Source organism: Olea europaea, chromosome 11 (assembly GCF_002742605.1).
Source record: "Olea europaea var. sylvestris chromosome 11, O_europaea_v1, whole genome shotgun sequence".
NCBI lineage: Eukaryota > Viridiplantae > Streptophyta > Magnoliopsida > Lamiales > Oleaceae > Olea > Olea europaea.
This window is the reverse complement of record NC_036247.1, coordinates 9,406,754-9,429,675: the sequence shown is the minus strand read 5'-3', so window position 1 is coordinate 9,429,675 and position 22,922 is coordinate 9,406,754. Positions and strand designations below refer to the sequence as shown.

General features: G+C 36.5%; 3 protein-coding genes and 1 long non-coding RNA gene across 8 annotated transcripts; 3 read left to right on the top strand and 1 right to left on the bottom strand.

The window, feature by feature from the left end:
* LOC111404881 lies at nucleotides 1-1,054 on the top strand. The gene is made up of 2 exons (XR_002704705.1): nucleotides 1-489; nucleotides 732-1,054. It is a non-coding gene; the product is annotated as an uncharacterized LOC111404881 (long non-coding RNA).
* Nucleotides 1,055-7,936: 6,882 nt separating this feature from the next.
* LOC111403287 (OTU domain-containing protein At3g57810) lies at nucleotides 7,937-14,631 on the top strand. 2 transcript variants are annotated; one of them, XM_023031725.1, is made up of 8 exons: nucleotides 7,937-8,136; nucleotides 8,217-8,373; nucleotides 8,500-8,587; nucleotides 9,006-9,069; nucleotides 9,441-9,546; nucleotides 9,652-9,706; nucleotides 12,639-12,692; nucleotides 13,077-13,497. In XM_023031725.1, the coding sequence occupies exons 1-8, from the start codon at nucleotides 8,115-8,117 to the stop codon at nucleotides 13,212-13,214; spliced, it is 684 nt and encodes a 227-aa protein (XP_022887493.1). In that variant the 5' UTR covers nucleotides 7,937-8,114; the 3' UTR covers nucleotides 13,215-13,497. The 2 variants fall into 2 exon arrangements, with proteins under 2 accessions (XP_022887493.1, XP_022887492.1); XM_023031724.1 differs by adding an exon at nucleotides 14,314-14,631 and having other exon boundaries at nucleotides 7,942-8,373; nucleotides 13,077-13,185.
* Nucleotides 14,632-14,679: 48 nt separating this feature from the next.
* LOC111403288 (reticulon-like protein B12) lies at nucleotides 14,680-17,735 on the top strand. 2 transcript variants are annotated; one of them, XM_023031727.1, is made up of 4 exons: nucleotides 14,680-14,793; nucleotides 15,995-16,175; nucleotides 17,012-17,223; nucleotides 17,333-17,735. In XM_023031727.1, exons 2-4 carry the CDS (start codon nucleotides 16,006-16,008, stop codon nucleotides 17,500-17,502), a joined length of 552 nt encoding a protein of 183 aa, XP_022887495.1. In that variant the 5' UTR covers nucleotides 14,680-14,793; nucleotides 15,995-16,005; the 3' UTR covers nucleotides 17,503-17,735. The 2 variants fall into 2 exon arrangements, with proteins under 2 accessions (XP_022887495.1, XP_022887494.1); XM_023031726.1 differs by lacking the exon at nucleotides 14,680-14,793 and adding an exon at nucleotides 15,498-15,812.
* Nucleotides 17,736-17,827: 92 nt separating this feature from the next.
* On the bottom strand, nucleotides 17,828-22,648 carry LOC111403286 (E3 ubiquitin-protein ligase Hakai-like). Of its 3 annotated transcripts, none has more exons than XM_023031722.1 (6): nucleotides 22,503-22,640; nucleotides 21,334-21,417; nucleotides 20,891-21,237; nucleotides 19,647-19,705; nucleotides 18,696-19,141; nucleotides 17,828-18,612 (listed from the first exon to the last, which is right to left on the bottom strand). In XM_023031722.1, the coding sequence occupies exons 3-6, from the start codon at nucleotides 21,137-21,139 to the stop codon at nucleotides 18,056-18,058; spliced, it is 1,311 nt and encodes a 436-aa protein (XP_022887490.1). In that variant the 5' UTR covers nucleotides 21,140-21,237; nucleotides 21,334-21,417; nucleotides 22,503-22,640; the 3' UTR covers nucleotides 17,828-18,055. The 3 variants fall into 3 exon arrangements, with proteins under 3 accessions (XP_022887490.1, XP_022887491.1, XP_022887489.1); XM_023031723.1 differs by having other exon boundaries at nucleotides 21,334-21,375; XM_023031721.1 differs by lacking the exon at nucleotides 21,334-21,417 and having other exon boundaries at nucleotides 22,503-22,648.
* Between the last annotated feature and the right edge of the window lie 274 nt (nucleotides 22,649-22,922).

Here is a 22,922-nt window from a genome sequence, read left to right as displayed (position 1 = left end):
CTCAGCCATTCATCTTCTTCATTCCCGACCTCACTCACCCAAGCACCTTCCCCTCCCTCAAAATCAAATCAATAAGAAACCCACTAGACCAAGCCACCATCACCACATTTTTCCCTATTTTTTCTTTTTTCCACCATCTCCCCACCAGCCATCAAATTTGGTTCTGATTAGTAGATTGTATAGTTTTTTGGGAGCCATTTTGCAATGCGATTTTGGCTCCTTCTTTCAAACGGGCTTGTCGACATAGTGGTTTAAAGGAAAGAGCTAAAGTTCAAGAAGATTTGTTACATTAAAACAAATTGTTAATTGCAGATGTATTGAGAAATTTTTTGATTGAGATTTTGATTTTGATTTTTGATTGGGATTTTTGGTGAGGAGTTTGGATTTGGGATTTTGATTATGGATCTGCGTAGAATTGAATTGTATCGTCGTTGATAGAGGAGTTTTCGCTAGAGGGGTTCTATGTCTTCTTGAAGTTCTGCAACTGAGGTAGAGATTTTATCATTTTTTGCATAAATAACATATATGAAATTAGGATCCAAAACTGATGCATTCTAAAGGCAAGGGCAGGCATGGTGCATTTCTTAATTCTATAACTTCAATTTTCTACTTGGATCTAAACGTTGTTCTCGAATTTTTTAGATTGAACTTTTGATTATACAAAATATGCTCGAAATATTTAACCTATTATTTTACTTATTTATCAACTCGATGGTTGGTCGGAAAAAAAGCAAGAATTGGGGAAGAAGGTGGTGATAATAGCTGGTGATGCAACCAAAAATTGCACCTGGTAGATCTCGAACTTGCTGCTTGAATACTGAGTTAGGGGACTGTTAAAGAACACGAACAGGGCCTTTCAGGACCTGAAACAAAGGCAACAAGGTGTGTCCTCGTTGCTTCCCGATGCTTAAGTTAGACAAGGAATTTGTATGAGAATATATGTCGAAATTGTATGTAAAACATATCTGAATAATAAACCTGGATCTTCTATTTATAGATATTGGTGGTAGAGTTGTAAAAAAATTCAACCACCAACATCCTTATCCTTATTATATAGAGTGATTGAGCTATACTGAGCTATACTACAACTACAACTTGAAGTTTAACTTGGACTGCAATAGGTTAGATATTTTGATAAGGATGAATGTAGAGCATTTGAGTTAAAGAAGGACTAAAATATGTAAAAGGTAAGAGATAAAGGCATGAAATGAAACATTTTGATTATGTGGGCTTGACCATATTTTATGGGGGTTTGGGGGAAGATGTATACTCAAGGTAAACACCTTGGGATGTGCATGAAGGCTCAAGATCAGGCTACAACTTTTTGTGCACTTCATTTGCCCCCAGTGCATCCATGTCAGTAGGTCATGTTCAATGTGGGAGTTTCTAGCATGAGATGTATAAATATATTGGGTTCAAGAATGCGAATGCTAATGTTGAGTTGATAGGCCCCCGAGCACATAAATCTAGGATAGCAAGTTTTGACTATTTTAAAAATTTGAAAGGAATGAGCTCGATCTAGAGATTTGTTAAAAATTTTGAAAGGAAGGACTAGATCCCTACCTTGTGTAAAATTTGAAAAGAATGAGCTCAACCTTGAGCTTTGTTAAAAAAAAATTAAAGTGAGGGCTGAACCCCTACTTTGTTTTAAATGTGAAAAGGAGCTCGAGCTCGAGCTTTTTTAGAAATTTTGAAATGAAAGAGCTTGACGAATATGTAAAGATTTATATAAAAGACTAAGCTCGATCCTATTCTGAATATAATTATCCCCAACTTTTTGGCTAGAAATTTGACAATGTATTGAGCTCGAGGATGGGGCCCTAGCTTATTTGAAAATATTTGTCTCGAGCTCCATGTTTGGAATTTAAGAAAGACTTATGCCCAATAAACTCGAGATGTAAAATGTGGTCAGGTTTTTTACTTTTTTAGATGTATGCATAGGGTGACATTTAGGTGCTTGCATAGTGCAAGACTTACGTTCTTGCTTGAGGTAAGGCTTAGAGTGCTAATTTGATGGACTAGCTACATGGGCGGGGCATGGCCTTACGCTTGGTTGGTGTACTAGCTACATGCCCGAAGTGCGTCCTTACGCTAAAGTATTAGCTGCATGCGTGGGGCACGACCTTACGCTAATGTTAAAGTATTGGCTGCATGCGCAGAGCACGACCTTATGCTGAAGTATTAGTTGCATGCACGAGGCACAACCTTACATAATGTTAAAGTATTGGCTACATGCACGGAGCACGACCTTTCGTCAAATTATTAGTTGCATGCGCAGGGCATGGCCTTATGCTAATGTTAAAGTATTGGCTACATGCGTAAAACATGACCTTATGCCAAAGTATTAGCTACATGCGCAAGGCAAAACCTTACGCTAATGTATGAGCTGCATGCGTAGAGCACGACTTTACGCTAATGTTAAAGTATTGGCTGCATGCGCAGAGCACCACCTTACATCGAAGTATTAGCTGCATACACGAGGCACGACTTTATGCTAATGTTAAAGTATTGGCTATCTGCGCAGAGCACGACCTTATGCTGAAGTATAAGTTGTATACGAGGGGTACGATCTTACGCTAAAGTTAAAGTATTGGCCGCATGCGCGGAGCACGACTTTATGCCGAAGAATTAGCTGCAAGTATTAGCTACATGCACGACGCACGACCTTACACCAATGTATTAGCTACATGCGTGAGCCTGACCTTATGCTAATAGTAATAACAAAAATTTCTCAAGCTAGGGCTCGATTTCAATCATAAGACAGCCACGAGCTAGGCTTGCCTTCAATAATAAGAAAATCATGAGCTAAGGCTCGCCTTCGATGACAAGAAAGGCTCGCTTTTGATAACAAGAAAACCACGAGCTAAGGCTCGCCTTCGATAACAAGAAAACCACGAGCTAAGGCTCACCTTTAAAGACAAGAAAACCACGAGCTAAGGCTCGCCTTCAATAATAAGAAAATCAGGAGCTAAGGCTCGCATTCAATAATAAGAAAATCACGAGCTAAGGCTCACCTTTGATGATGATAAAATCATGAGCGAGCCCTAAGATATGAAGACTTATGAGTCCACTCGGCCTTTTGATTTTACTAATATTGGTTGCACAATCGATCAACTACTTCGTGTGTAAAAATAAGCATTATTGTAATTCGTAACCAAATAATCATACCATAAGCACGAGCATTGATGACACAAGAATATGTGCTTTTTAAATATTAAAACATGAATTAATTAATGTATGTTTGTTTGGTGTCTTTAAGATGAAGGCATGCATTACCTCCAAATTACTATGATTGGAAATTTTCAAATAAGTCTTCAATATCAATAAAATGTCAAATTTCTATGCCATGACACTTATTTATGATGAAATAGTACATGGAGTACTTTAGAAAAATACCAGCTATGGGATAATGGATTTTGAGTAGGGACATGCACGATGCAACAAACAGAAACGGGATGCCAAACAAATCTCCTAAATATCCAATAGGATTGGTAACAAGCCAGTACTCCCGATGAGCCCAAATAACTTAAATAATTAAAAGAAACATGGGGTCAAGAAAAAATAAGCTTCTCAGCCCAGTTCAATTGAAATTTGACAACATAATGTCTATGTATCGAAGTATATTTGTGTAAGATCATTTATGCTACCACTTTTGTAAGTTATTTTATCTTTTCTTCTATTTTACAGTTCAGCATCCAACATACAGAAGAAAAACTCATGCAATATGAGTCAAAGTAATTGCTACAAAGGACAGACCTAGCATAGTTCAACAGGGGCAAGACACAATTACATAAAAAATAATTTCAAATTAGGCAAAAAGATAATGTTCAAAGCGTAATAATTTTTTTATTTTATTTTACAATCATTCCTTACGGTAAGGCAGTAAATTTGAGTGAGTTGGACGGTTGTAATGAAATTTTACGTAAGTGGTAGAGGTGGAATTGTATAGGTTGGAAGTATATGTGTAAGTACGTATTGCATGCAGAGGTTTGCAAAGGTGGGACATTTAGCTAAAGTGGGAAAGGAACCTGCCAAAAGCTGGGCAAATGACAGGGAAAAGTATGGCAGTTTGACTAAGTGCAAAACAATTCAAAACAGAGAGATAAACAAGGTAAGAATAATTACCTAAAAAAAGTAAAGAACTCTACGAAGGATAAAGGAATATTCAAGGGAGCTCAAGCTGGCCATTCATGAAGCTGTAAATTTCTCTTCTTAAACTAGGATTTGAGATAATTAACCCAGTGGAGCCTGCAACTTTTCCCAATTCGGAGGCCAAAAAATGTTGATATTATCCAATTGTTGCCGACGAGGGCTCTTAAGAGCTACCTCTATTTCTTTCACATTTTTACGTTTTTGCAGAACTTGTTGTCAAGTCCTTTAGTTGTTCACTAAATGCACCTTTTTTTTTTTATTCTTCACAAGGCAAAGATGGACCATGGCTGTCTGTATTAGTGTTGTCGGAGGTTTGCGAAATCGATAGTTTCACTTTGCAAAAGGTTACCTTGGACTCTTACCTTAGCTATCTCAATGGTGGTTACTAGTTAGATTTTGGCCTAAAAACTTCATCAAACAGATGGTGAGCCCAATTTCAACCTCCCTTACCCTTTTCAATTTGATTCAGCTCATCTTTAATTGGAGGAAAATACCCGAAATGAAGTTTCACGACCAAAATAGAATTCATTCTTTGTTATTGTATCAAAATTTGAAACAGTTCACTTGTTAAGATCGAAGCAGATCACACCAGAACCCTTTCAATGGATTATCACAGATTGCCAGAATTCTACTTATGGTAGCCTAGTTTTATGCAGCTTTTCATAGAGCTTGGGTGTATCCTGTGGATACCTAGGGTATCAGGGACACTGAAAGGTGTATATGCCGCATTGATATAGGATATTCTAAAAGCTACGGCTTGGGTCGGACTTTGCTTCCCATTTATGCAATCCATTCGACACCCCCAATCTCTGACCAGCTCTAGATCTTGAAAACTCATCTCTAATTTAATAATTTCTCAAACACAAAATCCCAAACTATTCTTGCTATAATGAAAGCAAAATTTTGGACTTTTTTTCAATTTGGGAGAACAAAACAAACTTTAATAAAAGAAGGGTTTGAGAAATTCTGGAAGGGAAATTGGGATTCTTGTTGTAGTTAAGAAGCATATGATTGTTGTTGGTGGGGAGGGAAACTTAACGGAAATTAAGAAAAAAATTGAGGCGTGAAAGTAACACGGGAATTGAAACGAAATTGAGGGCGACGAGAATTTTGTGTTTGTTTTTCTTTTCAAGTGTCACTTCTCTGAATTTTGAGATTATCTTCAAAGCTTTTGACAATCTTCTTCCTTTCTCTCAGGAATATTTTGGTAGGCTTTTCTCATGTGTTTCCCTTGTGGGTAACTGTAATCGATTCCCATAGATGGAACCAATGATGCTATAAAAAATTGTACTTGATGGATCTCGAACTTGCTACTTAAATATTGAGCTAGGGGACTGAGAAAGAACACGAATAGAGCATTTCAAAACCTAAAACAAAGACAACGAGGTGTGTTCTCGACGCTCCCAATGCTTAAGTCAGACAGGGAATTTGTATAAGAATATATGTTGAAATTGTATGTAAAACGTATCTGAATAATGAACTTGGGTCCTGTATTTATAGATGTTGGTGGTAAAGTGTAAAATAATTCAACCACCAACATCCTTATTCGTATTATATAAAGTGATTGAATTATACTATAATTACCTCTTAAAGTTTAACTTGGACTGCAATAGGTTAGATATTTTCATAAGGATGAATGTAGAGTATTTCAGTTAAAGAAGGACTTAAATATGTAAAAGGTTCGAGATAAATGCGTGAAGGGCAATATTTTGATTGTGGACCCGACTTTAGGGAACAAGCTCGACCATATTTTATGGGAGTTTTGGGGAAGATGTATGCTCGAGGTAAATACCTTAACTTGTGCATGAAGGCTCGAGACCGGGCTACAACTTTTTGTGCACATTAGCTAAGTTTTCCGGTTGATTTGATTTTGGGGAGCGGGTGGGTGCTTGGATAGGGTCGGCGAAAGAAGATGAAGGTATGGAGGGTAGGTTTCCTTTTTTTTTTTTGAGGTTTTAATTAATTTATTTTTAATTATTAATATGTGATTGACAAAAATGCCCCTATTTGAATTGGTCAAAATTTGTCTTTTTTTTTTGGGCCCATTTTTGAGGTCAAATGACGGCAAAACTAATGTTTTCCGTCATTTTGGACTCCAACTGCTAATTGTTCGAACGTTTGAGACATGTGATGGCACAAATTGAAGGTTGAGATAAAATCTGCAAAAAAAGGCAAAGGTTAGGGACACGATTGCAATTTTTCCAATTCTAACCCGACTCATCACTATAGTAGGCAGGGATGTTAATGGGCTAAGCAGCCCAAATTAAGCTTTTGGGTGATTCTAGCATGAGTAAACTATCTCGAAGGATATGTAGCTCACCTCACGCCACTTTTGTGTTTTTAAATTCAATTCAATTTTTTTGGAGGTTCGCATAGAAGACGAGAATTTGTAAATGATTAACTTGAAAATTTTAATTTTATCAGCTTGTTTAACAAAATAAATTTAAAGATGTAAAAACTCTCATTCAGTTTTGCAAACCAAAAAAATTGTTTTAGCCCCTATTTATGTATAGATTAAAATAAAATTTTAATTTAGTGCGAAGTCAACAATTAAATTTTAAGCATCCGTTTGGCCCTCATTATTTGGGTTTATAATGGGGGAATAATGTTTTTTTGAAAAATTGATGGTTGTAAAAGAATGAAAAGTTTTCGATTTGTGTGTAATATTATTTTATTGAAAATTTTGTGGTTGAAAATAGGAGAGAGAGAAATTTAAATTAAATTGAAGAGTTTTAAGGGGGCCAAACAATGGCTAGTACTCAAGTCAAATCATCTATGAATAGAGAACACACTATGACCCTTCTTAGACCAAAGAATGTTAAATTTGAAGAAGTATGGGAAAAATTTGTCGATGATATGCTTTTCGTTGACTTTCGTATAAGTATATTTGCATATGAAGCTTCAACTTTTATAATTATTGTTGTTTTATAGCTTTTTGGTTTTCTTAATAGGAAAAAGTTCTAAGTTTAGCAACATGAGAACATCTTAGAAGTTTGACCACACTATGGGTTGAAAGGGTTATCCACACATTGCTCATGAAATGATAAAATTACAAACATATCTAATCTTATTATTTGAATTTTCCCATTCTAGTATATGTAATTACTATATTTTTATTGCAGAGAAAAAGAATCCAAATATAAAATGAGGGGGAATAGTGCTATTTTGAAAAATGGATGGTTTAAAAGAATGATTTTTTTTTATTTGTATGTAATATTATTTCACTGAAATTTGTGTGCTGAAAATAGGAGAGAGAAAAATTCAAATTAAATTGAAAAGTTTTAAAGGGGACTTAATTAGATATTTCATGTAATCTCCAACTTACAATCATACATTTCATCAACTTTATTAAAATTTATTAAACCCTTGTTTGAGTCCCATCATTTGTCACAAAATGTATTTTTAAATAATGTATTGATGTAAAATGTGTGGTTAAAAATAAGAATTTTTTTTTGAATTTGAGTGTAATATTATTTTATTTAAGAATGTGTGGTTGAAATGATTGTTTAAAAATGCATTTTTTTTTATTTTTTTTTGTTTTTACAAAGAATTGAGCTCAAACAAGGGCTAAAAGTGGAAATTACACCAAGTCCATGTTTGGCCCCCATTTTTTGGAAATGAGAATGTGTCAAATGGTGTTTTTTTTTAAAAATGAATGGTTTAAAATGAAGTAATAATTTTTGATTTACGTGTAATATTATTTTATAAAAAATTGTGTGGTTAAAAATGAAAGTGGGAAAAATAAAATATAATAGAATGTAATTTAATGGAGGCAAACGAGGCTTGGGCTCGCCAAGTTGGCCAATCCGACCCATTTCCGAACATCGCAAAATTGGGTCAACGCCGCCTGTTACTACTTCAACCTCTTGCCTCTTGATTGGGTAGCGTTTAAGCTCACTGGATTAGAGCTCTCACAGGTCGGCGACCAATTCTCATACGAGCTCCGGCGGATAAACAATTTGATGGCGTACAATCCCTCAAACGGTGAACTCTGACATCTTGCAAATCAAATTCTTGTGCGTCGTTCTGGTCTCATAATTAATTACACTTATAAATGGAAACAGAAACGATTCTCGAGCAACTGAAGCATGGATTCGCCGACTTCCAAATAGCATCTTCTCCGGTTCTTTCAGTTTCTAGTCACTGCTCTCAGAATGCACCTCCCGCCGCGTTTCTCACTAGCATCACCCATAAATTCTTTGCCAGAATTGGACCTTCACTGTAACTGCTTTTTCATATTATATTTTGTTTAGTTTTTGGTTGTTTACATATCTCTATAACTTGTTCTTTTAGTTGGATTCCTAAATGGGTGTAAATTTATGATTCAAACGTCTATTTTGCTCAAAGAGGTCAAGGTTCGCCGGCGATGAAGAAATTGGAGCGTTATTCAGTTCAGAAAATTACTGGCGATGGACGCTGCCTGTTTCGTGCTCTGGTAAGTCATATCTGTCTCTTTTAAGACTTTTATTCCGAGCTGAAACATCAATTTGTATAATTTATTGGGGTTGCGCAATTCAAACGTAAAGAAGTATTCGTGCTGCATTATTATTCGGAAATCATACTGGTCAAGTTTTGATTGCTATCACAGCGAGTGATTTCTGAATTCATGTTGTAGTCCTTTGAGCATGGAACTAGCAAGGAATGATTTTGAGCCCCAACGACAAAGGAACGTGCTGGGCATTTTCGGGGAGTAGCCCACTTCCCATTACTCAATAGGGCAATTCGTTAACTGCCCTTGCTGAAAATGCAACCCTTTTAATCCATGCATTTTTATATCATCCACATTTTAATAAGCATTGAACAAAATTATATTTTTTGTTCTGAAGATTTAAAAATCCATTATGATGCATCAGGTTAAAGGAATGGCTCAAAACAAAGGTGTAATGCTCAATCCACGAGAAGAGAGAGAGAATGCAGGTTCGACTAGTGTGATCCCAAGTGTTTTTGCCTCTAAATCTTTTCCCGCTTTTCACCTCAGTGCCAAACTATGTTTAACAACGGCTAAGCTGGCAACTTGTATCCCCTCCAAATGTATGCAGAGGCATAATGTTTTTGTTCTGCATTTTTTCTTGAGAAACACTTTTGTATCCTCCTTATTTGTTGCACTGATAGTTGAGATAGATCTGAAGAAATATATTCCTTCTAGATGTTCACCCCATATGTGTGATGATTTTTATTAATGAATACAATTCGCAATTTATGTTTGATTTTGTATTTCTTTCAGTTATCTATGCTCTTTGGAAAATATCTATGATTTCAGTTGAACTTACTATAAATTTATGACACAGATGAATTACGGATGGCTGTGAAAGAGGTTATTTGTGATAATGATAAAGAGCGTCTTAAGTATGAAGAGGCATTGATTGCTATAACTGTCGAGGAATCTTTGAAACGGTGTGGCCTTGAATTCGACAATGCTTATGAAGTATCTTTTTTGGTTTCAGCTGTTCAAGTATTATAATGGTTGAAGTCCACTCATTTTTTGAAGTGTCTCTGTAGTTACTGCCAACGTATTGGACGGCCTGATTTCTGGGGTGGAGAGTCGGAGCTACTGGTTAGTATAAATTGTAATGCTTTCGTTGGGATGCGTACAAAATGTAACAGACCTTTTGATCTTTTACCTTCTTTCTGTTGAAGATATATAAAGATTATTCTTTGTGATATTTCCCGGATAGGGTGGGATTATTTTCCTTAATAATGATTGTGTGATTAAGACACAAATTTTCCTTTTTAGAGCTAGATGTAACCTACAATGTCTTTACTTTGTAATAGTTGGACAAGACATTATATACAATTTATAATTTTCTACACTTGCTTCACCTTCTAGTGGCTTGGGGACGCTACTTGTTTATTCATTTCTTGTTGTTAAGAGAATGGAAGTCCCAGCAATAATGAAGAGCAACAGATTTTGAGGGAAAGCTGATGATGGCAAGGCTTTTGTGGTACAGGAGATAAAAGTATAATATGAGAAAAAGCAACTTCAAAGGAGAAAGAAGAATACATTTTATTAGCAAGCACAAGTGCAACTCAAGGTCCAAGCGCGTTAACATTTCTGCTGCTCTGTTTATGCTTCTTCAACAAATTGGCTTTACAAAGGTTCAATGTCCCGACTGCTATTTTCTGAATCAGATTCTTTCAGCTGATGTTCAAAGCATTTGACTTGCCAAATTGTCAAGAACCACAAAATCGTAGTTTTTATTGAAATTTAGCCTTGAGTACATGACTGCATAACTTGCTTCAGAACTAGGACAGAAGGATGGCCAGGCTTTATATGCCATGTTTGACTTGGGGTAACAGGAAACAGAGACGTTCCACTGCAAGAACTAGGACTAACAGAAAAAAATATTATGACTCTGCAATGTACTAAAATTTTTGAAAGGCTGTGGGGCTTTTCGAGAAGAGGGTTACTCCAGTTGATAACGTCCTTGCCTAAACCTCCCAGCAGCAACATCATTCCTATAGCATTTCCTTCACAAAACAAGAACTAGAGTGAACTTCAGCATACACTATTGTCTGAAGTAAGTTGTCAGATTGTGAGCGAATTCTTAGAGATTTCAGGTACATGAGGTACATTTTTATATAGCAAAGATTTGTATTTCAAAGAGGGAATTATTGATTTGCCAATGTGAGAGATAACTAGCTTGTCACCATTGCCAACTTCTAATTTTTTCATTACCATGGTCTTCTGTGACTTGGGTTGAGATTAGTAACATCATTTCTTACGTGGTTACTAGCTCCACTTTTGGTAAACCAAGCTGGATCGCTTAACGTGTCTGGAGTGCCCATGAGAACAGTGGTTAGGAGATTGATTCAAAGCTGTAGTTGCTGGACTGGAAATTTCCACCTCTGTTGTTATCGGTGTTAATCCCAGTATATGTATCATTATCTGTTGCGGCAAATATTTGCCGCGTGTCCAAACTTGCCACAAACTTGCCAAGTTGGTTTGTAACCGTAAGTGTAATTTCCATGGTTCCTTGAGTTTCCACATTTGATGTTGTTGCTCCTCATCTACCAGTGTTTCGTTTGTAGTATCTTTTCTGCTGCTAAGAGCAATTCTTGTTTCCATATTATCTGCCTGACCAGTTAGCTAGATTTGCCGTAGGTTGGGTGAGGTTAATACTTCCCAAGCTGTTTCTCGCAGCATTCAACTGCTCCATTCTGTTTTCAAATGTCATGTATGAGGATTGAAGCTCACTTTTGAGCGATTGAATCCCTTCCTGAGATTTGAAACACTGTGGGTGTACTCTTTGTTGAGTCCAGCCAGACTTGACTTATCAAATCTAAATGATTAACTGGCTTTCCAGCTAGAGCCAAGTTGTCTGCAATGCTTTTGAGCTTATTGAGTATTCATCTATTTTCATAATGCACTTTCTAGTCTTTTGCGACTCTCCTGTGAGAAAAACCACTCTAGATCTATTTTGAATCGCTTCTCTATTTACAGAATTCCACAGTTGGAGGTTGAGCACCCCACAAAAGTAGATGCAACTTTAGTTGTGATTGCACTGAACAATCACGCGAGAAGAAGCTGAGCCATTGATACCAGTGATTTCTGGATTAATTACAGTATTTACCTCTAGTCCTTCAGTGGTTATTTGGACTGAAATGTACTGTTGTGTACGTGGCTTTGTTGCCAATATATTCCTCTGATTATTGGCAGGATCGGGTTTTGCCACAGCATAAAATTGTCTGACTTAGGCTTGACTGCTGGAGACTTGTCAAGGTTCCACTGAATGGTGAAATTGGAGCTCCTCCTTTGTCAGCAGCGTCACAGTTGGAAGAGGGCATTCAGATCCAACTTCTGGGCTGGAAATTTGTGGTTCTCGGATTGTAGGGTTGTTGTTGGCCATTGAATCACTCTGATGCTCATTTAAATTTCTTAACACTCGAAATAGTTTCTACCTCATCTCAAACTTCGGTGAGGGAGATGCATATTACAAGATGGCACATGTTAATTGTAGTGGAATCATTCTGAGAATTAGGGACTTGAAATAATCCGATTCAAAAAATATCAGACTGACCCTGACTTTTGTAATGACAATTTGTTGAAGAAGCGTAAACAGGAAATGTTAATATGCCTTGACCTTAGGTTGCACTTGTACTTTAACTAATAAAAATGTTTATTTTCCCTTTGAAGCTGCCCTTCCCCATATTACACTTTTAACTCCTGTAGCATAAAATCCTTGCCATCATCAGCTTCCCCTCAACATCTGTTGATCTTCATTATTACTGGTACTTTCATTCTCTTAAATCGTTGATATCCTCTTTCCCTCGTATATCTAGTTGCTGGCCTCTCTTCATTATTTTTAAACTCTCATGAGGTGGAAATGAAAAGATTTAAGTTTCCACCATTTTGTTCCGTTGAAAGGGCGTCAAACGTAGCCTCATTATATTTGTTATATTTTGTGGATTAACTATGTAATAACAATGTTCATTGTCACTTGTTTTAACTCCAATTGCTGATTGATGAATAACATCTTCAATATTAGGTGCTATCGAAGTTGTGCTGCCAGCCAATAATTGTGTACATACCCCAACATGAGGTATTTTTCCTGCATAGACTATGCTCTTAGATTTATCGCTGGGAGTCAGTATACTGGTTAAGTTGCTATTGCTTGATAATATGCTCTGTCCACCACTGCGTTCCAAATTAAGAGGCTTCTTATATTTCTGATGTAGTAGGTAATATCAAGTAGTCTCTTAGAGTATAAACTTCATTTATGCATAACAAAGACTGAAGAGCAGATACGAGAGTTTCTACACGTCACTCACATTCAGTGAAACTCTTCGTGTTCGTAGAATATGTTAAAACCAAAAATGTGTGGAGACCTAAGTGATAAAAAGTGACTACTGGACTCTTTTTCTGTGTATTAGTTGAGTATAATACGGCCAGTGTTTCTCAAATATCTGCTCCTCTGAAATTGCAGCATGGCGGATGGGGATCCGGTTTTATTCCCATTGCTGAATATGGAGCCGAGTTTCGTAAAGGCACCAAGAATGTAAAGCAGCGGAACGTTGTGAGACTACTGTACAGCGGTACGAACCATTATGATCTGCTTGTCTGACTAAATGTTGTTAATTAGTTTAACTTCTCTCATTGTATTGAGCTTTTGATGTGTGTTCAAAAAGGAATTTAAAGCCAATATAGCGCAATTAGCTATGGACCATATGCGATGATCTTTTTCATCTCATATTTGTTGAACAATTTGTTATATTAGATGTAGTAATGCTATTCGTCACCAGTACTGTTAAGAATTCGTCTGTAGCATTGGGTCCACATAAACTTGTAATTAGCTCCATATCATTATTTTTAATGTTTGACTGATCCAAAGTGGGCTACTTATATGACGGGAGAGACGTCTACTGGGTATTCGTTGATCATTTCGTTTAAATTCTTTATTTCATACCAGAGTATGTGGGTAACATGAAACTTTGTAATATCACAAAGGAATATGTGTTTTGGGCAGGGTTGGGTTAGGTTGGCAATGAAGAAGAAAAACATTTTTTGAATTTTATTTACTTAATTTGATTTTAGTTATTATGGTTTTATTTATTTGATTAAACTAAATGATGACGGTCAAGTGGATGGACAAATTTGCCCTCTAAGGCACACGTCAGAGAAAATAAATGGACACTAACAGTGTGACTATTTCCACAATAAAAGATTCATATAGGGACCTAAATGCCAAGATTCATACGATAAGCCTGAAATTACAACATCGCCATAGGATGGGAGCCAATTAGTCAATATGCGTTGATGTGACTATAAAAACTAATCAATTTTGGTTTCTGGACCAATTCGGTTCTTTTTAAATATTAAAAAAAAATAAAAAATTGTAAACAAAATTATTATTTATAGTCGAATTTATTTGTGTAATTTTTGTATGGATTGGCACAACGGCTAATTTATTTGATAGATTTTGAAAAATAAAATTTAAATCGAAAATTGTTCTAATTTATGTAGGTTTTAGCGATTAGTTAAATTTTTTAATTAGAATCAGTCCCTATTTGACAATTATTATCAATTTTTTTTTTCCAACATATTCATTTTTAATCATACAATCACATAATTGGGGAATGCATTTATTTGTCATTTGTGGGACCATTGGTTTTGTAAAAGGAAAGTAAATGGGGAGTGGTATAATTTTCACAGCCTCTATGCAGCACCCAAGCACCTCTCCAAGTTTTACCTTTCAGCCTACCTCGACTCTTTAAAAGACTCTGGCTGGAGCATTTTCCCGGTGAAGGGAATTTTCCCAAAGGAGTGCCCCGTCACATCCTCCGAAGCCTCCAATGGTTATGGGCAGCGATTGTCACCTGCAGACGCTGAGAGGATTACCAAGTCTTGCAACTTGGCTCCAAGGGCACATCCAGAGGTGAAGGTCAATCTCAGCATCATTCTGATCCCTATCTTCAGTATAGACAACCAAAAATATTGTCAGACGATGAAGACGAGGATTTGAAAGCTGCAAGCTTGATCGACTCATCTCGAGAAATCAAAACAGAGGCAGGTGTAGTAGAAAAAGAAAACAAAGATAGCAACGAAGAAAAGGCATGATGGTTGTGCACATAGGCATCATATTTTTGTGGCCAGTGCCGGCCATGACTATAGGAGGGGTAGGCGATCGCTTAAGCCCCTTTTCGGTGAGAGCCCCAAAAAAATTATTATTTTTTATTTTACATGTATTTTTACGAATATATAAGGTCTCATATTTGAAATTGGTCTAAAGCCCCCAAAATCTCACGATGGGCCCTGTTGTGTGCTTCCAGTCTCCGGTCTTTATATTGTTATAAACAAGTATCATGATATGTTTTATACGTTATCACTTGCAACTTTCTTAGAGCCTGTTTGAGCTCAATTTTTGGTCAAAAATGTATTATGAAATAGTATTTTGATGAAAAATGAGGAAAAATTTTGAGTTTGTGTGTAATTGTTGGAATATGACGTATGTCTGTGCTTGGCCAATTGACAAATTTCACAATCAAAGGAATTAGAATTTTTATTGATGAATAGATCAGGAAACAAAAGCTCCAGATAATAAAAATTAGGGTGGCCTAACCTACGATGCCACATTATTACATCTTTATTAGAAGCAAAAGGAAAAATACTTGTAGAAGAAGAAACACTCTCAGCTATTGTAGCTTGTTTTTCGACATTTTCACCATTCTCAAAGTAGTAGAGGCCGCCATCCTCCTTAGCAGTGCCTACCATCTTCTCAAACATGGAATGATTACGATTCGGCATCATGCTTTAATACCGAATATTTCAACAGCAATATTATTTTATTGAAGAAAATGTGATTAAAAATAAAAAAAAAAAATGTTTTGAAAATAATGAAAACCAAACGACGGTTTATTATCAACCTAGCTAGAAAATTGAATTCATGCTTTTAGGCTGGAACTTGAGACCCACAAATTAAACTTGTCAACATACATCCGCTTAACTGTATATAGCCCAGACGAACAGAGAAATAATAATTACTTCCCTGTAAAGCTCGGAAAATAATATTTTTCCAACACCAGATCATCCTTTGCCGTAATTGAAGTAAATGTAATAAATCAATTGTCGGTTCTATTTGTAATTGAATTCTTGAAAATGGGCTCATCAGATCGGTTGTTTAATAGGCAGAGAACTATTCATCAGATCCTTGGAGGAGGCCTTGGTAAGTCTGCACTTCTCTGATGCTTTTCACAAACACTTTCTGATAATTTATTTTGAATATTTGCAATTTAAAGTTCTGATTATTGTCTTCGATTGATTGGCAAAAGTTTATTGATGTCATAAGTTCACATTATGGGATTTAATATCTATGAATTTGAATATGTGCGTGTTGTGTTGAAGCAGTTGCAGATGTGATGCTATGGAGGCAAAAGAATTTAACAGTGGGAATATTAGTGGTAACTTTGGCTGCTTGGGTGGTTTTTGAGAGATCTGGTTATACTTTATTATCATTGACCTCGAGTGTTTCCTTACTCCTGTTTACCATTCTTTTTCTCTGGGCAAAATCGGCTGCTATTTTAAACAGGTGATGGCACTTTTTCAACAAATCTTCTAATCAATTCTGTTTTTTATGGATTTAGAATGTGTTGCCTACTTAGAAACTAGAATGGATGGGTGTATACTTGATTCAGTGTCACCCCTGATGGCAATCTAAACGAACTACGCAATACTCTCTTTGAAACAAGAAAATGGCTACCTTGGAACTGATGTTTATCATTTGATCTAACTCTTAAAGATTGGATTGGCTTCGTCTTCCCCGTCCTGGGGCAAATGCATGAATTACATTGCAATGTGAACATCAAATTCACGTTCAAACAGATAATTTTGTTGTTTATTGAAAACTATAAAAGGATAATAGGTCATGACATTTTTTGTAGTTTGGATTAGATAAGACCAAACAAGATATGATAACTGACAAATTTTGTCAGATGCATCTCTTTGTTGATACTATCTACGCCTGTTTAGTCCGACTTTCCGAAGAGGCCAGCATGTTTTCTGAGGGGGACAATATTGGACGGTTTTAAAGAAGAAAAGAAATAACAGTTCATTGTACCGTCTGGTACGTTCTAACGTGGGTGTACCAAAAATGCTGTTATTTCATCTTAGGCGAAATAATTTAATTTTTTTGAAACATTAATTCAAATGCATGCTCAGGTTACAACCACAATCAACTCTGGAGCCTGATATTGTGCGTTAATCCTGTTTCAACTATTCGTTTCATCTAAAAAGTAAAAACCAACTATGACATTAAACTAAATCCATAACATTTCTATTTGAATGAAACGGACTATGAAGACAAAGTATCAGCACTTAAAATTGTTGTTCTATTTGTTTAGTAATCCTTGAAATGATCTGAAACAGACCTGCTCCACCTCTACCACATTTGTATCTTTCGGAAGAAATAGTGAAAGAAGCAGCTACTTTCATCGGCAATCATATAAATGTTCTGCTCCATGTGTCTGAAGATATCGCGCTTGGTAGGGACTCAAGAATGTTCATTAAAGTAGCTCTTTGTCTATTGCTGATCTCTGTCATTGGGAGCGTCACTGATTTCCTTACATTGATCTACACTGGTAAGTTCCATTTTCTTGTAATTCCCACTTACGATTATGAAGGTGTCCCCTTCTGATCAGCCTCACCCAACTCACGTTTCCTCATCTTGCTTATCTCTGTCATTGGCAGGCCTTGTTATTGTTCTTTCAGTTCCAGTACTTTATGAAAGATACGAAGACCATATTGATAGATATGCTCTAAAAGGGTACAGGAACTTGCAGCTGTTATACGTGAGATTTGATGCACAATGTATCAGCAAGGTTAAAAAATGGATTTTGGAGAAGAAGAAATTAAGTTGATAATTTGTTTGCTTCAATTTACCCTTTCATTTTGTTTTGTTTGCTCGTACTTTTTTATTGGATCTCCCTTGAATTTCTTGTTTTTAGTAGGCACTGCACGGTGCTAGAGGTAGGTGAGAAAGAAGTTTGTATTTCAAGAAGTTCAGTCTTCCTGTATATCCAGGTTTTATTCAAAAGAGGAAAAGTATACGAGAAGATCATGAACAAGTAACGACTTTAGATGATTGGGAAAATATGTCGTTTGCCTTAAAGCTGAGTCGAGATTTTCGATAATGCTAACTAGGGATAGGTATTACACCATTTTCCAATTGCAAATTCAACAAAATAATCCACCAGCCATGACAAATTTTTTATATATCGATATTAGGAAATCAAATCCTTTTCTAAAACACAATTCATTTAGCATCTACAAACAACATCAAGAAAAACATGCAACATGTGATAATGGTCGAACACAACATAATTTTTTTTTTTTTTTTTTTTTTTAAACAAAACCCGCTAATGAGCCACGACAATATCAGCATGCTGCTAGGGGAAGAACAAAGTAGATTCACTAATCCTGGCCACTTCCGAAGCTATCACGTTTCTCATGCTGCCACCCAAAGCCCGGTGAACCATCATGGCTAGCCTCACCATAGTACGATCTGCCTCGTTGAAGCTGTGATAAGTGGGTTGGAGGCATAGGTGGCGGCGGCGGCGGTGGCGGTGGCGGTGGCGGAAGGGACATGGGTTGTGGGGCTATCATTACCTTGCCTTCCCTCGGGTCCACAAAATTTCCACCCTGCCCATGTTCCATCCCTTTACTGGCTGAAGGAGGGAGGTTTGAAGGTGAAACCCCCATACTCCGACCATATTCACCTTGACCTACCAGAGGAGGTTCAAAAGGCCCAGCAGGACCCAAATTCCAGGGCCGAGGATAATTTTCTGCGAAATTCATTGCTCCAGCAGGACCCTGCGGGAAACCTATCAATGGACCCTGTTCAGACCCAACCTCTGGTGTTGAATCTGGCCTAGGCATATCGTAGGGACCTCCATAGAATTGTTGCGTTCCAGTAGGTGCATAAGGAGCATAACCAAATTGAGGGGGAGCTGGAACAGGATTGATTGGCACTGCAAAATCAGAAGGTTGATGGCGGCTTCAAAGGAAAAGGATATTCAAATATAATTCCTTATTCTTTTTGGAAAAAACTGACCTGGGTTTGGCTGCAGTCCACCCAATGAGTCAAAAGCTTGCTGAGGAAACTGGTTCAGCGGGACAGGCCTCTCAAACATTTGGGCTTGGTTATTCTCAGGTTGTAGTTCTGATGGATGATTTAGGATCTGTCCAGGAAAAGGTGGCACTGGCATGACAGGCCTTGGAGATGGTTGGTCATGGACCTGGAAACTCGAACTAGAGGGAAAACCTGGCCTTAATGGTGCTTGAACTGTGGAATCTGAAGCTGAAGATTTTCGGACACTGGTAGCCTCGGACTCATTTCCTTCTATTTCCCTTATTGAATGAAGGTTAGCATGATTCTCATTAATATGCGACTTAAATTCAGTCTTATTTAGGAAGGTCTTGAGACAGTGAGGGGCAGCACAAACAAAAATTCCTTCCATCATTTTGATTGTCTGAATCTTTTGAATGCGTTCATCACAGCTGCATACCCAGAAGAAAATGGCAAGAAAGGTTCATTAACTTCATCATTCACCTCATTTTATTTTTTTCAATCCACAACAAACAACTAAAAACAAAAATATGGATATGAAACGATCAATTTCAAGAGATCCACATATACAAAATTGCCCCTATTTCAGTTTTTTCCCCCCTCTCCTTTTGTTGATTGTTAAATTAACAGAACCTCTGAAGAACCTCAGAAGGTGACCAGCAATAATGACAGGTCATTTCTTTTTTCAATAAATGCATACATATATTAATATAGCATTCAGGACAATACTCGTAGAATTTAGGTTAAGAGACAAAATCTTGCTCCCCACTAAATATTCCGGGGTTTGCTGTTTTCACTGTAACCTAATGTTCCATTAGACATTTCTTCCACCAATGATTAGGAGGCATGGGGTTAAGCTCCAGTTAGCAAATCAAATTTCAAATAAAGAATGCCATGAACTACAAGGTGGAAAAAGAAAAGTGGGATATGCCTTACAGGTAGCAGATAGAATCACTCCTAGCACAGTCCAAACAGAAAGCATGTTCACAAGGGCTCTGCAATAACATAAGCTTGTCAACACAAATCAAAAGGAACTTGAAGAAAAGGAAGTGTAAATACACATTAAAACATAAAACATATTGATGTCCTTGGATAGCTTCAACTAGCAAAAAAAAAAAAAAAAAAAAAAAAAAAAAATTCCAATACTGGAATCCCAAGAGGGAATGATTCATACTGGACAAAGAAAAATTTTCCCCAAAAATGTCTGGAAACAAATCCGAGGAACCTTCAGCAGTTACACATGCAAATGTGTAGGTGTTAGAAAGTGATCGAAGAGATGTGAAACAGAAAGAAGTATACAAATCTCCCACTTCTTTCTTCATTCAATTCATAAATCAGTTGTGTGCATGCACGCATAAATGTGAGTTCCCCCATGTATATAGGTGCAGTGCATCTGCTGGCAGCGGTGGAAACAGAAATTCAACCATCTTCTTTAAGAACAAACTTTTTATATTAACAACCTCTTCTGTCAGTTGAACTTATTAAATGGACTACGATACAGAGGAAAAACAATGTGCACAGGAAAGTCATACATACCAGACGCCCATAAATAGCAATAGGAAAGTCGCAACGGACACAAAAATGAACCCTGTCACCAAGCTGACGACGGGATCTGCGACCAACATTCTTGAGAAGAGCAGTCTCACTAGCTGAACCAAGGCTCTTAGCTACAGGAAGATCAGCTAGGACAAGGTGATCGGGACATGCAAAAAAAAAAAAATTTATGGTTTTTGAAAAAAAAAAAAAAAAAAAAAAAAAAAAAAAAAAAAAAAAAAAAAAAATTCCAATACTGGAATCCCAAGAGGGAATGATTCATACTGGACAAAGAAAAATTTTCCCCAAAAATGTCTGGAAACAAATCCGAGGAACCTTCAGCAGTTACACATGCAAATGTGTAGGTGTTAGAAAGTGATCGAAGAGATGTGAAACAGAAAGAAGTATACAAATCTCCCACTTCTTTCTTCATTCAATTCATAAATCAGTTGTGTGCATGCACGCATAAATGTGAGTTCCCCCATGTATATAGGTGCAGTGCATCTGCTGGCAGCGGTGGAAACAGAAATTCAACCATCTTCTTTAAGAACAAACTTTTTATATTAACAACCTCTTCTGTCAGTTGAACTTATTAAATGGACTACGATACAGAGGAAAAACAATGTGCACAGGAAAGTCATACATACCAGACGCCCATAAATAGCAATAGGAAAGTCGCAACGGACACAAAAATGAACCCTGTCACCAAGCTGACGACGGGATCTGCGACCAACATTCTTGAGAAGAGCAGTCTCACTAGCTGAACCAAGGCTCTTAGCTACAGGAAGATCAGCTAGGACAAGGTGATCGGGACATGCAACAGTCACAGTTTCTTCAGGCAAGGACTTTGTACCTGCAACACCTTCACTAGCTGGTTTGCTGAGCCGAATTTGCATTTTTTCCAGAAAGGTTTTCTATAGTTTGCTCCCTCGCCCTTCAATAATCAAGCTTCAAGTCTTAACTTCAAATAGCCAATGTTAAGGATTTCCTCTTTCTGCATAATGAGGAAGTATGAATATTTTTGAGTTTTAGATGTACAAAACATGACCTTAAATAAAGAGAAATGATATGCTCTGCCGTTTTTACCAACCATTTATATGGTAAGAACATCCCTCGTTATAGTAAGCATTGACTGCGTCAAATTCAGAACGTGCATTTATATAGTCAATTCTAACTATAAAAAGAGCAATAAAAAACAAGTTAAGATTCAACCAGCAACATATAGGCATCATAAAGCTATTTTTACAAGACAATTGAAGTTCAGTGTCAACTAACAACTGACACATTGCATAATCACATTAAACTCCGTACTTTTTTGTTCAGAAAGTACTCGAGATACGACAACATTGAAAACTGGAAACGCTAACTCGAAATATTAGACAAATGGTACGCAATCCGGTAAATGAATAAATAAAAGTAAAGGACAGCCCGTAAATGTGAACCTAGAAAAAATTAGTATCCAAAATTACATAACAAAGGTCCTCAACAAGTTCTCATTACATTCACTTGACAACAGAAAAACCATTTTGGTATTAGACAGGCAGCATACTCACCAAGCCCTCCAAACCAAGGAAAACATCAACAGAAAAAACTGCAAATTCATTTATTCTAAAGCAAATTGCACAACCCTATTAAAATGAGGAAAATGAACACCTCTACCAATTGTCTTCACACTGTAAAGAAATATGCTGGCAAACTATGTGTCTATTGTGAAATACATCATAGAGCAATTACAAGAAATTCAAGAACCAAAAGCTCAACAGAAAGCACAATATACATCCTGGCACAGAAAGTTAAGCATACGAATCCAAGCATTTTTTCCAACAATCACATAAAATCTCAATAAGTTGGGAAAACAATCCACATACAAACAAATTTGACACAGCCAATAACTAAATCCATCACTAAATTATACTCATTATCTTCTACTGAATCATTGCCCCTACTCAACCCACTATTTATCCTCAAGGGACAATCTATTAAAACTAGAAAATTCTAAATTTTTAGGGTATTATAAAGATCCAGGAATTCCATTTCCCTAACACGTATAAGGACTAACCCAAACCAGAAACTGCTTTAAACTTTTTTAGAAACTAAAAATTACGAGAAGAATTCGGGACTCCATGTTAATAAACTAGATGCTGAAAAATTCGAGGGTTCCGATTCTTGATACTTGTGGATGTAAATTAGAACTCATATTTCTTTAAGCATTTCAAGAATTGCTAAATTAAAGACCAAACTGAGAAGAAATTAAATTACCCGAACCAGGGGAGTTGAACGGAGAATCAAATTTTTTTCTTCTTCTTGTGAATTTTCGAGTACGCCGAATGCTTAAACAGCTAACAAGCAAGCATCGGGACGAGGGGAAACGAACGGTTATTGCAAACGAGTAGCTGTCTGTACATACTTAAGCAACTTTCTATTTTACATTTAAATTTGTAATTTTTTTAATTTTTAAAATAAAAAATTACGTAGAATCCATTTGACTCCCATTTTTTTCATTAAGAATTAATTTTAAAATTATAGATCGATGAATAATTAAAATATATATATATTAAAAATGAATAATATTGTTTCAACGATCTTAATGATTCCAAGGGCAATTTCTGTCTCATTTTTTAAACTAACAATGAAAATATGACAAGTGTAAATCTGTTTTAATCCTTGTCATTGAGCCTA